This window comes from Mesocricetus auratus, unplaced genomic scaffold, assembly GCF_017639785.1.
Source record: "Mesocricetus auratus isolate SY011 unplaced genomic scaffold, BCM_Maur_2.0 Super-Scaffold_4256, whole genome shotgun sequence".
NCBI lineage: Eukaryota > Metazoa > Chordata > Mammalia > Rodentia > Cricetidae > Mesocricetus > Mesocricetus auratus.
In genome coordinates, this window is record NW_024429182.1 from 48,819,899 (window position 1) to 48,837,195 (window position 17,297).

Genomic DNA, 17,297 nt, shown 5'->3' on the forward strand with positions numbered 1-17,297 from the left:
GGGTAACTGCACATAGCTAAAAATTATTAAGTCACATGCTCTAAGTGTGTGTGTGTGCGTGTGTGTGCCACAGCACACACGTGGAAGTCAGAGGATAACTTGAAAGAGTCCATGTGTGTTATGGGGACCAAACTTGGATCATCAATCCGGCTTTAAGGCAAGTGCCGCCTCTACTTGCTGAGCCAACTCCACCAGTCTCTTGTGTTATTTTTAAGTCATCAAATGGAAGCAGTTCCCATTCTCTTTCAATGAAACGGCGGCATTCCTTTTACAGAGAGCTACGGGTAGGAGTCAGGTGTGGTGAGCAGAGCTGAGAGCGTTCTGAGAAAAGAAGTTGTCTCAGCTTGTCTCCTCTTTGGGTCTTAGTTTCCTCACATGGAGGAGTGCCAGAGAGTAAGGGATAAGGACAGAGAGAGTAGAGTACCTCCAATTAGAATCTTTCTTCCCCCAAGCTCTGCAACCCCATCTGGAAAAGAGAGATAACACCAGGCCCTGGAGCCCAGGCATTCCTGCTGAATGGCTCAATGGCTGTTAGAGGTGACACTCAGCAACTGATTGGTGTGCTGGTGACAGAATTTCTGGGGAGCTGAGAGTATGATACCTATCAGGTTTAGAGGAGCATAGGGTGGATAAAAGGAAGTGTGGTCCTCCAAGTCCCCAGTGGTCCCCAGCACTGTTCCCAGCCCTAAACCTCCCTGGAGCAGACCTTAGGGAGGCCAAAGACTCGAAAGAGACACTTCCCAGGAAGCAATGTCATCTACAAGTCAGTGGGAAAGTTGACTTCCTAGAAGTTGAAAGTATGTAGAGAAGACACATCTATGTGTTGAGTAAACTAGAAAAATTAAATTCTAGACAGTTTTGGAGACTATGGGAACCATCTGCATCATTGTGTGCGTCCTTGAAGCTCCTTCAGGATCAGGTTATGGTAATGCATTGTGAGAGACCCCAGTCTACTCCTGACATTCTCTGACTCAGTTGCCCCCACTATCAACCACGCAGCCCCGACACAACCCACAAGATTTGAATAAAAAAGTTGACCCAGTATTTTCCATAGGAGGTACATTACAGGTGTATGGAAGGAAGAGAAGGAGATACAGAGAGGGAAGGAGGCCCAGAGCAATAGATATACAAGGAGGGAGGGAGGGAGGGAAGGGGAGGGGGGGGAGGGAGCTCAATGAATTGGGAAGACAGGAGGTAGGAAAACCAGCTCAAGAGAATACGGTAATTCCCCTCATCCAAAGTTTTGTTTTCTGACACTTCAGTTTTCATGATCAATTGCTGTCCTTAAATAGCAAATAGATGTTCAAAAATAAAGAACTCACATATTTTAAGTTGTGTCTCATGAGTAGCTTGGTGGTCTATATCACCTCACCCTGTCTTGGTGGTCTATATCACCTCACCCTGTCTTGGTGGTCTATATCACCTCACCCTGTCTTGGTGATCTATATCATCACCTCACCCTGTCTTGGTGGTCTATATCACCTCACCCTGTCTTGGTGGTCTATATCACCTCACCCTGTCTTGGTGGTCTATATCACCTCACCCTGTCTTGGTGGTTTATATCACCTCACCCTGTCTTGCCCCGACTGTGACTCACACTTTGCTCAATTATCCATACCCTGTGTGCTACCGGTCAGTTAGTCACTCAGGAACTTCTCTGTTGTTAATTTGACAGTGCTCCCGGGTAGGGTTTAGTTCATTCACAGTTTCAGAAATCATTTGAAGTCCCACAGAATACCCCTCACAGATAGGGGGACTGATGGGAGATGTCATTCTGTAAATCTGTCTCTTATTGGTTGTTGAATAAAGCACTGTTGGCCAATAGGGAAGCAAGATAGGTAGGACTAGGAGTCAAGGAGGATTCTGGGAAAGAGAGGCAGAAACAGACATGATGTAGCCACCAGAGTAAGAGGTCCGGGCCCTTTCTCTAGTAAGAGAAATACTTAGATTAACAATTATGGGTTAAATATTTAAGTCAGAGCTAGCCAGTAAGAAACAAGCAAACAGCCAACAGTTTCATAATTAATATAGTGTCCTATGTGTTATTTGGGGGTTCAGACAGTGTAGCAGAGTTCAGGAGACTGGCAAGGAAGACTACACTCTACAGGGGACCTTTCTTAAGAGGCCAGCTGTGGTCCACATCAAGACTCCAGAGCTGTATGCATAACAGAGCATTGTACTCTGTTTGTCACTGTGCCATCAAGAGCCACAGGGATTAGCCAAGTCTGGTGGCCATGACTGCAGTCTCAACACTCACAAGGCTGAAGCAGGAGGATTCCTTAAACCCAAGAATTTAAGGCCAGCCTGGGCAACATAAAACTGCCTCAAACAGGGGTGAGGAATGGGTGGGGCTGGAGATAGTTGAAGGTGCAACACTAGCCTCGCCTGCAGAGGGCTCTGAACTTGACCTATAACACCATACACAGGTAAACAAAGGTGGGAGGGGCATCCAACAACACAACACATGTGTCATTTGGTATTTCATAATAAGCAGCCCAAAGCAGCAGCCTGCCAAAACTGTGTGACCTTGAGCAAACCATGACGGCTGGGCCTGGGTCCCCTTGGCTTCCTTTTTTGTTTGTTTGTTTGGTTTTTGGCTTTTTGAGACAGGGTTTCTCTGTGGCTTTGGAGGCTGTCCTGGAACTTGCTCTGTAGACCAGGCTGGTCTCGAACTCACAGAGATCCGCCGGCCTCTGCCTCCCGAGTGCTGGGATTAAAGGCGTGTGCCACCAGAAGAGCCGCCCACACAGGAAAGAGATCAGCCCCTCCAAGACCCCAACCCCAGGGAGTCCAGCTTCAGGTGAGATTGGGTCTCCAGCGGGGGACCACCCGCCCATCACCCTTCCCCCTCCATCTTCGGGGCCGCTCCCGGCTTCCAGAAGAGCCGCCCACACAGGAAAGAGATCAGCCCCTCCAAGACCCCAACCCAGCGAGCCCAGCTTCAGGTGAGATTGGGTCTCCAGCGGGGGACCGCCCGCCCATCACCCATCCCCCTCCATCTTCGGGGCCCGCTCCTGGCTTCCAGAAGAGCCGCCCACACAGGAAAGAGATCAGCCCCTCCAAGACCCCAACCCCAGGGAGTCCAGCTTCAGGTGAGATTGGGTCTCCAGTGGGGGACCGCCCGCCCAGCACCCTTCCCCCTCCATCTTCGGGGCCGCTCCCGGCTTCCAGAAGAGCCGCCCACACAGGAAAGAGATCAGCCCCTCCAAGACCCCAACCCAGCGAGCCCAGCTTCAGGTGAGATTGGGTCTCCAGCGGGGACTGCCCGCCCATCACCCATCCCCCCCCCTCCATCTTCGGGGCTGCTCCCGGCTTCCAGAAGAGCCGCCCACACAGGAAAGAGATCAGCCCCTCCAAGACCCCAACCCAGGGAGTCCAGCTTCAGGTGAGATTGGGTCTCCAGGAGGGACCGCCCGCCCATCACCCATCCCCCTCCATCTTCGGGGCCTCTCCCGGCTTCCAGAAGAGCCGCCCACACAGGAAAGAGATCAGCCCCTCCAAGACCCCAACCCAGCGAGCCCAGCTTCAGGAAAGACATCAACCCCTCCAAGACCCAACCCCAGGGAGTCCAGCTTCAGGAAAGAGATCAGCCCCTCCAAGACCCCAACCCCAGCGAGTCCAGCTTCAGCATCCCCAGCTTCAGCTGCAGTAAGGAAGGAGACCAGAGGAGACGGAAAGACCCCACCAGCACCCACTGGAAGAAGAGATGGGAAGAAGACAGAATAAGAGATCACTCAGCAATAGAAACACCAACATGACCCCACCAGAATCCAGGGATCCAACACCAGCAAGACCCGAAAAGCACTACATAGATGAACAAGAGGAGACAGACCTTAAAAATTATCTCATGAAGATGATGGAGACCCTCAAAGAAGAAACAAGGAAATCCCTTAAAGAAATAGAAGAAAAAACAAACAAAAAAATCCATGAAATGGGGGAAAAATTCAAGAAATAAACAAATCTCTCGAAGAATCTAAAGAGCACCAAGAAAAAACAACCAAGAAAATTAAGGAAACAGCTCAAACAGTTGAAGGATTGAAAGCTGAAATAGAAACGATAAAGAAAACACAGAATGAAGGGATGCTGGAAATAGAAAAGCTCGGTAAACGGTCTGGAACTACAGATGCAAGTATCACCAATAGAATACAAGAGATAGAAGAGAGAATCTCAGGTGTTGAAGACTCATTAGAGGATATAGAGTCGTCAACCAAAGAAAATCTCAAAACCAACAAATCCTTAACACAAAATATCCAGGAAATATGGGACACCGTGAAGAAGCCAAACCTGAGAATAATAGGTATAGAAGAAGGTGAAGAACTTCAACTTAAAGGTACAGAAAACATATTCAACAAAATCATAGAAGAAAACTTCCCTAACCTAAAGAAAGATATGCCTATGAAAGTACAAGAATCTTACAGAACACCAAATAGGCTTGACCAGAAAAAGAAGTCACCTCGCCATATAATAATCAAAACATCAAACCTACAGAGTAAAGAGAAAATATTAAGAGCAGCTAAAGAAAAAGGCCAAGTAACATACAAAGGCAGACCTATCCGAATTACACCTGACTTCTCAATGGAAACGATGAAAGCCAGAAGATCCTGGTCAGATGTCCTACAAACGCTAAGGGAACAAGGATGCCAGCCCAGACTACTATATCCAGCAAAGCTCTCAATTACCATAGATGGAGAAAACAAAATATTCCATGACAAAGCCAGATTTAAACAATACGTATCCATGAATCCAGCTCTACAGAAAATGCTAGAAGGAAAACCTAGAGCCAAGGAAGATAACTACATTCACAAAGACACAGGCAATATATAATCATACTTTACAAAACACCAAAAGAAAAAGGGAGGAGAAACTACACAAAATAACTTCACTAACAATAAATCAAGCGCAAACAAGGATCACCAATCAATGGTCATTAATATCCCTCAATGTCAACGGCCTCAACTTGCCTATAAAAAGACACAGACTAGCAGAATGGATACGAAGACAGAACCCTTCCTTCTGCTGCATACAAGAAACACATCTCAACACCAAAGACAGACGTTATCTCAGAGTAAAGGGCTGGGAAAAGATCTTCCAATCAAACGGCCCCAAGAAACAAGCGGGCGTAGCAATCCTAATATCTAACAAATTAGACTTCAAATTAAAATCAATCAAAAGAGATGAAGAAGGGCACTTCATATTCATCAAAGGAAAAATACATCAAGACGAAGTCTCGATTTTAAACATCTATGCCCCAAATACAAAGGCACCTACATTCGTGAAAGAAACATTACTAAAGCTCAAAATGCACATAAAATCTCACACACTAATAGTAGGAGACTTCAACACTCCGCTCTCACCATTAGACAGGACCTCCAGACAGAAACTTAACAAAGAAACAAAAGAATTAATAGAAGTTATGACCCAACTGGGTTTAACAGACATCTATAGAACACTCCACCCAAATACAAAGGGATATACCTTCTTCTCGGCACCACATGGAACCTTCTCTAAAATTGACCACATAATAGGAAACATAGCAAATCTCCACAGATACAAAAAAATTGGAATAACCCCTGCATCTTATCAGACCACCATGCATTAACATTAGAATTCAACAATAACACAAATCGCAGAAACCCTACAAACTCATGGAGATTGAACAATGCACAATTGCACCATCCCTGGGTAAAGGAACAAATAAAAAAAGAAATTAAAGACTTCCTCGATTTCAATGAGAATGAAGACACAACATACACAAACTTATGGGACACTTTGAAAGCAGTGCTGAGAGGAAAGTTTATAGCACTAAGTGCCCACATGAAAAAACTGGAAAACAGTCATACTAGAGAATTAATAGCACAGCTGAATGTTCTAGAACAAAAGAAGCAAACTCCCCAGGAGGAGCAGACGCCAGGAAATAATCAAATTGAGGGCTGAAATCAATCAAGTAGAAACCAGGAAAACACTGAGAAGAATCAATGAAACAAAGAGTTGGTTCTTCGAGAAAATCAACAAAATAGACAAACCTCTGTCCAAACTAACCAAAAGACAGAGAGAGAACATGCTAATTAACAAAATCAGGGATGAAAAAGGGGACATAACAACGGACTCTGAGGAAATCAAGAGAATCATCAGGGCATACTTTGAAAATCTGTACTCCACAAAATTTGAAAATTTAAAGGAAATGGACAATTTCCTGGATAGATATCACTTGCCAAAACTAAATCAAGAACAGATAAATAATCTAAACAGACCTATAACCCCTAATGAAATAGAAGCAGTCATCAAAAGTCTCCCAAACAAAAAAGCCCAAGCCCAGATGGCTTCAGTGCAGAACTCTACCAGAAATTCAAAGAAGAGCTAATTCCAATACTGGTCAAAGTATTCTACACAATAGAAGCAGGAGGCTCACTGCCAAACTCTTTCTACGAGGCTACAATTACCTTGATACCCAAGCCACACAAAGACACCACTAACAAAGAGAACTATACACCAATTTCCCTCATGAACATTGATGCAAAAATACTCAATAAAATACTTGCAAACCGGATTCAAGAACACATCAGAAAAATCATCCACCATGATCAAGTAGGCTTCATTCCAGGAATGCAGGGATGGTTTAACATTAGAAAATCTATCAATGTAATCCACCATATTAACAATCTGCAAAAGAAAAACCACATGATCATCTCACTAGATGCTGAAAAAGCCTTTGACAAAATCCAGCACCCCTTCATGATAAAGGTCCTAGAGAGATCAGGGATAACAGGAACGTACCTGAATATAATTAAAGCAATATACAGTAAACCAACAGCTAACATCAAACTAAATGGAGAGAAACTCAAAGCAATTCCTCTAAAATCAGGAACAAGACAAGGCTGTCCACTCTCTCCATATCTCTTCAATATTGTACTTGAAGTTCTAGCTACAGCAATAAGACAACAAAAGGAGATAAAGGGGATACAAATAGGAAAAGAAGAAGTCAAACTTTCACTATTTGCAGATGATATGATAGTTTACATAAGTGACCCAAAAAACTCCGCAAGGTTACTCCTAGAGCTGATAAACACCTTCAGCAATGTGGCAGGATACAAGGTAAACTCAAAAAATCAGTGTCCCTATTATATACAGAAGATGAAGTGACTGAAAAGAAATCAGAGAAACATCACATTTTACAATAGCCAAAAACAGCATCAAATATCTGGGGATAATGTTAACCAAGGAAGTGAAGGACCTGTATATCAAGAACTTTGTGTCTTTGAAGAAAGAAATCAAAGAAGATACCAGAAAATGGAAAGATCTCCCATGCTCTTGGATTGGTAGGATCAACATAATAAAAATGGCAATCTTGCAAAAAGTAGTCTACAGATTCAATGCAATCCCTATCAAAATTCCATCACAATTCTTCAAGGACCTGGAAAGAACATTAATCAACTTTATATGGAAAAACAAAAGGCCCAGGATAGCCAAAACATCCCTATACAATAGAGGAACTTCAGGAGGCATCACCATACCTGACTTCAAGCTCTATTATAGAGCTATAGTCCTGAAAACAGCTTGGTATTGGCACAAAAATAGGCAGGTAGACCAATGGAACCGAATCGAAAGCCCTAATTTTAACCCACACACCTATGAACACCTGATTTTTGACAAAGAAGCTAAAACTGTACAATGGAAAAAAGAAAGCATCTTCAACAAATGGTGCTGGCATAACTGGGTACTGGTATGCAGAAGACTGCAGATAGATCCATGTTTATCGCCTTGTACAAAACTTAAGTCCAAATGGATCAAAGATCTCAACATACATCCAGCCACACTGAAACTTTTAGAAGAGAAAGTGGGAGATACTCTTCAATGAGTTGGTACAGGAGACCACTTCCTAAACATAACACCAGTGGCACAGGCACTGAGATCGACAATTAACAAATGGGACCTTTTGAAACTAAAAAGCTTCTGTAAGGCAAAGGACACAGTCAAAAAGACAAAAAGGCAGGCCACAGAATGGGAAAAGATATTCACTAACCCTACATCTGACAGAGGGCTAATCTCCAAAATTTACAAAGAACTCAAGAAACAAGTCTCCAAAACACCAAAGGATCCACTTGAAAGGTGGGGTACAGAGCTAAATAGAGAATTCTCAGTAGAGGAGGCTAAAATGGCCAAGAGACACTTAAGAAAGTGCTCAACATCCTTAGCCATCAGGGAAATGCAAATCAAAACAACTCTGAGATACCATCTTACTCCTGTCAGAATGGCTAGAATCAAAAACACCGAAGACAATTTATGCTGGAGAGGATGTGGAGAGAGAGGAACACTCCTCCACTGCTGGTGGGAATGCCGACTCATACAGCCTCTTTGGAAATCAGTATGGAGATTCCTCAGGAAAATGGGAATTAATCTACCACTAGACCCAGCAATTCCACTCTTAGGCATTTATCCAAATGAGGCAGGTTCATACAACAAGGGCATCTGCTCCACTATGTTCATAGCAGCATTGTTTGTAATAGCCAGAACCTGGAAGCAACCTAGATGCCCCTCAACTGAAGAGTGGATAGAGAAAATGTGGTACATTTACACAATGGAGTATTACTCGGCAGAAAAAAACAATGGAATCTTGAAATTTGCAGGGAAATGGATAGCACTGGAAGAAACCATCCTGAGTGAGGTAACCCAGTCGCAAAAAGACAAACATGGTATGTACTCACTTATATATGGATTTTAGACATGGATCAGGATAGTGCCAGTCTGCACTTCCACAGATAGAGAGTCTGGGAAACAGGAAAGAACCTAAAAGATATGCATATATGCATAGTACCCAAGAGAAGAGGATGGAGACAAGATCCTCTGAATGGATGGGGAACACGGCGAGGGGAGGGGGAGTGGGACCTGGGAAGAATAGAGGGGGTAAAGAGGAAGGGAGTTGGTCATGGGGGAACAGGAAGTTGAGGGGTGGGGGTAGAATAGGGGGAAGAGGGAATCATAGGATCGAAGACAGATCAGGCACCAGAGTGACCTCGAGTGATCTAAAGGTATAACATCAATTGGCAAGCTAAGCAATAGTGGAGGGACCACCTCAAATGCCCATTCCTGATAATGAACTTGATGTCTATAACCATCCGGGAGCCTTCATCCTGTGACTGATGGAAGCAGAGGCAAACACACAACTAATCACTGAACTGAACCCAAGGAACCCAGTGACAGAGAGGAGTGATGAGAAAATTGGCAAAGAATGGGCTGGCAAAACCAGCAGAGACAGCTGATCTAAACAGGGGAGTGCTCTTGGACCCCAGACCGACAGTGGGGAGGCCAGCATGGGACTGATCTGGACCCCCCAAAAGTGAGTGTCAGCGAGAAGGCCTGGGCAACCTATGGGGCCCTGAGCTGTGGATCAGTGTCTATCCCTGGTATACAAACTGTCTTCATGTGCCTATAGCACAAAGAGAGATGCTCTCTCAGCCTGGACTCTTAGGGGAGTGCCTTGACCCTACCAAGAGTAAAATGACAGACTCTAGATATCCCCTATGTGGAAGGATTTGGCAATACGGTGGGAGGGAGGGGGGGAAGGGGAGTGCGGGAAGAGGGGAGGGAGAGGGAACTGGGATTGACATGTAAAACAAGCTATTTAAAATTAAAATAAAAAATGAAAAATAAAAAATAAAAATAAATAAATAAAAAAAGGCGTGTGCCACCAACTGGGAAGTTTTGCAGTGGAAGATGGGGAAGCACAGGCTCAGGGCCCGCTTACCTGGACAGGAAGGCTCAGTGCAGACCGGCTGGCAAGGGACCTTTTCGCAGCTTACCTCTCCCAGCTGAAGAAGTAGACAGATATCGTGAGGAATCTCAGATTATCCTGCCTCCCTGTAGCAGAGATCTCCAGGGCCTCTGGTGCCAACAGTGGGACACATAGGAAAGTGTTGGGGAGAGGCTGAAATGTCTGGACCCTGGTCTGGGTGACAGGTAATGCCAACCATGTCAAGACACCTCCATCTGGACTTCCAAGGAGGCAAAGATGAAAGTGAAGTGGGATGGGCAGATGAGCTTAGGGCCCCGAGTGCAGCATGCAGGCCTGGTTGGCAGCCCAGGCCCCCAGGCCAACTCACCTGGCAGATGCACCGGGTACAGGGCTCGTCGTCCGAGGCGAACACCTGACCATTCACTACCTTTCTCCCTTCAAAGTTACAGTCTGCAGAGTCAGAGGAGACAGGACGATGAGATCCAGGTCACCTGGGAGACTTGGTGTGGGTGGCTTTTTCCACTCACCGTGGCACACAGGGCAGCACTCGCCATCCGGGTGGAAGGGGTAGGTACAGGTGATGGGACAGTCCACAGGTGAACAGGCCACCGAACCCAGCTGTAGGACACAGAACACACATGGTCCCTCACTGGAGACAGCTGGTACAACACACTATGGAAAGCCCAGGGCTCCCAGTAAGGTGGACCCGTCTAGACCGGGCATTGGTCAGCCATGGCGGGACAGGGATTGAGGGATGACATTTTCTCATCTAGGGTCCTTTCTAACTTCTCAAGAGCAGGGCCTTACTTCATCCATGAGGTCACCTGACAATAGTGACCCATTGGAAAATGTGGAAAATGCAGAATTATCCAGAAAAGCTCAGCAGCAAGAAACCACGGGGAGAGCTGGGGTGTGGCTCAGTGGTAAAAGTGTTTGCTCTAGGCTCCATCCACAGCATTATAACAAAAACGAAGAAACTCAGAGGAAGGACCAAGAAGCAACATTTCCCAAAGCATGTGGCTGAGAATACCCAGGGACAGTGGACAGCGCGTTACTCAGAGGCAACAGAGACATTTACCCTGCATTTCTCAATCCATGTGTTGACCTTGTCCCTTTTCATACATAACCAGGACTGAGGCTCACTGAGGACCGACAGCTGACACTGTAAGGCGACTCTAGCCAAGCATTAACTTATCAGCATGATAAGCAATGGGACTTCTGTCCTTCATTTTGCAAACATGAAAATTCAGCATGCACTAACCTAACATGCTTTTTAGACTGAGCGGTGGGATGGCTCTGGGGTATAAGTGTGACCCAGGAGTGTGTATAGTTAAGGCTCAGTGCCCGGCCCTTCAACTAGTCATGAAACCATGAGCAAATGACTTGGTCTCTGCAGTCTGGTTCTCTCGTGCAGAAATGATGAGATTACCTGATTCAGCAACCCAGAAGCAGGCATACTGGACCAGCCAGAGTTGTCAAATGATTCCCTGACCCTAGCTAAAGAACATGCTACACAGGCTGCGGGAAGATGGCTTTCACCAGGACCAGCAGGGAGCTTCTCCGGGGTTCAGGAGCTGATGCTGGGGCTTGGGGTCTGGTTGGGTGGTGCATACCAGGCAGATGCAGCTCAGACAGGGGTCAAGCACTGATGGGAAGGTCTCATTGTTGTAGAAGATTCTGCCTGTGTAGGTGCAGCCTGCCAAACAGAGCACGTGGTGAGCAGCAGCCAAAAGGGTGACCGGTAGTGGCCAGGGCAAAGGTCGGAAGTGTGTCTGGATAACAAGAGTCAGGCCAGCACCTCCCCAGAGCTTAGGCAATCGGTTAGCATCTTTGGAATGGGTGCTGGCTGCTTTCTATGGCTGGATCAAGTAAGGAGGACATTACAGAGTCTTGCTTGAGTGTCTTCATAACAGGGGTGGGATGTCACTGAGGAACTTGGGGCGGGACAGGCAGATGACTCATGAGGCTGGAGACACACAAGGTTTCTGTCCCTCTGCAGAGTCAACTGACAAAAGCCCCACCTGTCCAGACCAGTCCCCCCATATTCCCGTTCCTGATGTCTCTTAAGACTCCACATGAACGAGGCCACTTTGATGGAATTGTTCACGTACTGGTAAGTACAAAAGTACACAGCGGCACAAGTCTGTGAATTCCAATATTCAGGAGCTGAGACAGGAGCATGGAATTCCAGAACAGCCTGGGCTAAAAAGCATATTCTAGGTCAAGCTAGGCTACATAGTGAGACCTGACTCAAAAGAAAAAAGTGTAATATACATATATATGTGTGTAATTATATATATCTATATGTAATATGTAATTTATATATTATTATAAGATGTTACATAGATACAGTATAAGTATATATACTCAAAAAAAAGTATATATACTCAATATATATAAGTACAATATATACAATTGCATACATATAATAAAAGCAGGTGAGACAGTAGGAAAACATTTTAATTTTTATTTCATCTGTTTTGTTGTTGCTTGTCTGTACCTGGAGTAAGGGATGAAGCCCAGAGTCTCATGTATTCTAAGCAAGCACTCTCCCACTGAGCTATACCCTTCAACATAATACAACTCATTTTATCTTATCTTATTTTTTGAGATTGAGTCTTGCTTTCTAGCCCAGGCTTGATCCTCCTGCCTTTCTCCCAAGTACTGGGATTACAGGCATGTGCCAACAAACCCCACCCTTGGGGAGAGATTTTTTTCAAGAACAAAACACCCATGACACACGTCTACCAAAAGGTATGCATGTCACAAACAGACAGTAGAAAGATATAACCACAGGGCTGAGAGTTGTAAATGGGCTTTTAAAATGTATTCTGACTTTATCACTTTTCTATGACAAATTTAATTTTGAAATGGTAGAAAAGGTCAAATTACTGTGGGAAAAAAAAATCTAGTCTTATTTGTGTTTGCTCTCATTGGCCCAGTTCTGCAGGTCTGGTTCCAATGTCACCCCAAGAGGATTGTAAGCACTGGATTTGCACATGTGGGTCCAACATGAAGCCTTGCCTCAGGCAGGCCGCTTAACTCCTCTGAGCTGTGGGTGCTGTCCAGGCTGCGGGAGAGTGAGGGAGATAAGGATCCAGGGGTACTCAGTGAGGAGGGCCGGGAGGCAAGGCAGGCAGGGTCTCCCGGAGCCCTGAGATTACTGAAGAGGGCGAGGCAGGGCCAGAGTTACCTGCCGAACAGTCGGGACAGCACTGTCCAGGTACCCGGATGGGGTGAGGGCACGAGTCCACGCACTCTGTCCTCTCACAGCTCACAGAGCCGTTTGCCTAGAGGAAGAAGGAACTTCACCAAGACTCGAGACAGCAGGGCTAGCTTCCCCACACCAAAGGAAAGGCTTGCCCTCAAGGATGCTATGATGCCACACACTGCCCGTGGCTTGCCCTCAAGGATGCCAGGATGAGGCAGGTCCTCCCCACCCCTCCCCCATGCCAACGAAGACCAGCTGCTTAGCACAGATGATAAGAACCTTCAGGAAGGTTTCGCCTATCTCAAGAAGTCAGAGATAGGATTTGTCCCCTCTGCTTCCCATCCTATCCCTCAGCAGCAGCTGAGCCCATACCATCACTCCCTCCACATCCTTCTCATCATTTCCCTGGAACCCTGGCTCACCCCAAACCTATGGAGAACAATTAAATCCTATTTTTATAGAAAATTATTCCACCGGAAATGCCTATTTCAGAAGATCAAAATGCCATGTGAGGGTTCTTCCTTTTCTTCCTCCCCTCTCCTCTTGAGAATTTGAACATTTATGGCCTTTTACTTTACTCTTGTAAAATGAATGCCAAGATCAGTCATGAAGGAGAGCCTCAGCGGAGAGAGGCTTTTACTCCCCCTTTTCACTGCAGCAAGCGTGCTCCGGCTGGTCTCTCACGAAACACCCTAAACAGTCATCTTGACATTAAGATGTGGTTGGTGCCAGGAGATCCTACATGGCTGACAGGGGCTCCCTAATACCCTACCCTGCTTTATTTGGAGGAATAAAGCCCTCAGAAAGCCAAAGCAGAGTGGAAAGGGAAGCATTGTGCAGTTTCTTCATAAACAACCGTGTTTGGCTTTCAGACACACACTCTTACTCAGCTATGGCAAGGTGCAGGTCAAGCTGCAACATCACATGACACAGAAATGGCACCCCAGCTCCCTGAGCTAGTCACATCCCAGACCCTCATGGCAGCAGCTCCCTGCCTGAGCAGAGTCACCCACAGTGTCTAAGACAGCCACCAAGCCCTACTGGCCTCAGTCGCCCTGCCCTGCCTAGGAGGGCGACTGAGGCCAGGCTGGCAGTTGCCCTGCCTCTGGAGGAGCAGGGGTCTCCTGTCAGGGAGGCAGAAGGGACAGCCGGGTAAAGCAGCTGAAGGCGAGCAGGTTGTCATTCACCTGGCAGATGCATAACTCACAGGGATCACCAGGTGACCAGATCTGTCCAATCGGAAACTCAACCCCGTTGTCATCTAGAGAGCAGCCTGGCAGGAGAGGTAGCAGAGGGAAAAGACACTTGGCAGAGAGCAGGGATGTAGCCCAGTGGTTAGGCACACTCAATGGACCCACAACACAAACAACACAGAGTTGACAGGAACGCTCTCCAGAACTACAGTGCCACCCTTCTATAAAGATGAAACCTCATGCTGACAGACAAGCCTTTACATAAACATGACAAAGACACTCACACAGTCACAGCTCACACACAACACTTTATAAAACACACATTATCAGTCTAAGTGAGGGAAGCCCAGCCTCCCTTCTGTGCTGGGGGCCGCACAGCTGGACCTCACCTGTGGTGGGTGTGGGCTCCCGACAGGTAAAACAGCACTGTCCTGGGCCCAGCCACCACTCCTCCCGAGGGCACTCCAGCTCTGGACATGGTGTGAAGGAGCACTCTACCTCCCCGTTCTGGAAGAGAAAGAGTGTGTATGCACCAGTGAGGGTGGCTCGCCAACCCTGGGCCACTTAGGGCTGAAGAGAAGGCTGGTGAGCAACCATCCTCAGACCTTCAAGTAAAGGTGACAAAGAAACATCCAGGGGGACAGGGACAGAGAAAGTCTATGGTGTCCCCCGACCCCACTGGGTCTCTTCCCTCTTAAGCCCCTCCCACCACCCTCCTCTCCCACCCCTCTAATCTACTCTACTCCATAGCTAGGAAACTATCCCAGATGTCAACCTCATCTTGCCACTCCAAGCCTTAGCAGCTCAGCCCAGGCCAGTGTCTGCAGTCTGGGCGCCTTTCACCCCTGTCAGACAAGGACATCCTCCTGAGACAGCCGAGAGCCCAGCTCCCTCCCCTGGCACTCTCTGCAGCACCATCCACAGAGCAGAGCTGCCCACGCACGCACGCACGAGTGGAAGAGCTCTTCCCAGAATCCTCTCTGCCCTCTACTGCTTCCCTGGCCGGATTCTCCTGAGGGCACTCACCAGCTGCTGAACTACTGTGTAAAGACCACACCTCCCAGCCTGCTTCCAGCTGGAAGACACATTCCTGAAAAGCCCACCTGCTTCTGCTCTTCTCTGCTCCAACCAGAGGTGCAGCACCCTCAGGCCTGTCCCCCCTCGGGTCTCCACTGTCCCTCTCTCCTCCCAAGATGGTTTGAGAACCCTGTGCCAAGCCATGCCCACCTAGACTGTAGGCTGCCAGTCAGAGGGGGCTGGTACTCTTCTGGACTGAGGGTGTATGCCCAGATCACAGTAAGTGCTCTACTGACACAGAACTGAAGACTGACTTCATGGAGACCCCTGTAAGACATGGGAGACTCCTACAGGGACTGCTGCCCAAGTCTCTCCCTTTCAATGCACAGCAGCCTATCTCTTCCATGGCAAAGCATCTTGGGTAAATTCCTATGCTGCCCACCCAACTTCCTTCCCATCTTCCACTGAGTCAACAGATGCAGGAACTGCACACGCTACCTGGCAGACACAGGTGGTACAGTCGTCACCGCCTCCACTGAACACAGCCCCATCCGTATACCACTGACCGTGGAAATAGCATCTTCCTGCAGGAGACAAAGGCAGAAGGACTCAGGGCTTTCCTTGGTGAGCAGCTAGAAGAGTGAACAGATGGGCAAGGAGGGGTGGGGCAGCTTTCCCTTGCAGAATTCAGAGTGCTTCTCAGTCTCCAAATCCCAGACCACACATGAGTTACTACCTAAAAACCTACCCAGAGCCGGGCGTTGGTGGGGCACGCCTTTAATCCCAGCACTCGGGAGGCAGAGGCAGGCGGATCTCTGTGAGTTCGAGGCCAGCCTGGTCTACAGAGTGAGTTCCAGGACAGCCTCCAAAGCCACAGAGAAACCTTGTCTCGAAAAACCAAAACAAAACAAAACAAAAAAAAAAAAAACCTACCCAGTGAGGTTGCTACCCAAGAGGCAGAGGAGTGTGCCAGGTGATAGACAAAGAACATCTGAAGATCCCCCGCCCCCAGGGTAACACCAGCACGGGGCACATGCTGATGGGAAACATCCCCTCCTGCTGATGAGGTCAGGGTTAGACTTAACATGGAAATGGAGAAGGAAGATAAAGTGATGGGAGTGTGGGACGGGGAGGGGGCGGGGGGGTGCACATGACATGTTAAGACAGTCTGTACTTTGAAGGATGTTAAGACAAGTTGTTCTTCTAGTGAGAGCTTTTTAAGAGCAGTTATGAATGTCACACGCAAACAGGCAACCCCTGTGCAGTGAGGTCCAAAGACAAGACAAAGAGAGGTGTCCATGCTCAGGAAAGGGGGGATGTCCCACCCCACAAAGACAAGAGGGTCCTGCCAGACAGAGAGAGGTGTCCATGCTCAGGAAAGGGGGGATGTCCCACCCCACATGACAGCAGGACAACTGTGCTATGGGGGTGAGTGCTAAGACTTAGGGTCTGGGAGCTTGATCCTGCAGCAGCCTCATCTGCATAGGGCCTGCTTACCTTGGTTACCTGAAAGACCTGGGATTGTTTTTTTTCTAAGTCATAGGAAACCATGTTCTTATGTCACAGTAGATTAAAAGATACTCCTCCACACCCAGGAGCAGACTATTACCAATAGCCCCTTCTACCTACACTCAAGATGTGTCCTAGGGACAGGGGAAGGTCAAGCTATGAGCATAGTCTGGAGACACTCACTAAAAATGAGTAAGACTTATACCATTTGACCTGCCCTTTTAAAGCAGGAGTAGGTCTCCTCTCTCCCACCCAAATACCCACTCCAAAGGCACTTCTCCCCCACACCCCAAACAACAAAAATTCCCAAGCATCACCTACCTGGGACACAACTACAGCAATCTGACTGTGGGGGAGTCTTGCAGGGACCAGGGGGACACTCCGGGAAGATACAAGACACATTTCCAGCCTGAGGAAGCAAAAGATGGTGGTGGGGCAGGGGTGGGATCAAGTTCTCTGCCAACTACACCTTTAATCCCAGCACTTAGGAGGCAGAAACAAGCAAATCTTTGTGAGTTTGAGGCCAGCTTGGTCTACATTGCAAGTTCCTGACCATCCAGGGCTACCTGAGACTTTTTTTCCATAAAGATAGAGAGAGAGAGAGAGAGAGAGAGAGAGAGAGAGAGAGAGAGAGAGA

The 17,297-nt window shown here is 47.3% G+C and overlaps 1 protein-coding gene across 1 annotated transcript in view; it reads right to left on the minus strand.

Moving 5' to 3' along the window:
• Positions 1-17,297, minus strand: part of Vwce (von Willebrand factor C and EGF domains) — a 35,257-nt gene that overhangs the window by 2,134 nt on the left and 15,826 nt on the right. The window contains exons 11-19 of the mRNA XM_005063836.4: positions 16,982-17,069; positions 15,650-15,735; positions 14,524-14,641; positions 14,129-14,214; positions 12,924-13,020; positions 11,344-11,426; positions 10,258-10,348; positions 10,098-10,180; positions 9,743-9,806 (exon numbers count right to left, since the gene is read on the minus strand). Coding sequence (XP_005063893.1) covers positions 9,743-9,806; positions 10,098-10,180; positions 10,258-10,348; positions 11,344-11,426; positions 12,924-13,020; positions 14,129-14,214; positions 14,524-14,641; positions 15,650-15,735; positions 16,982-17,069 — 796 coding nt within the window. The remainder of the gene's footprint in view (positions 1-9,742; positions 9,807-10,097; positions 10,181-10,257; positions 10,349-11,343; positions 11,427-12,923; positions 13,021-14,128; positions 14,215-14,523; positions 14,642-15,649; positions 15,736-16,981; positions 17,070-17,297) is intronic.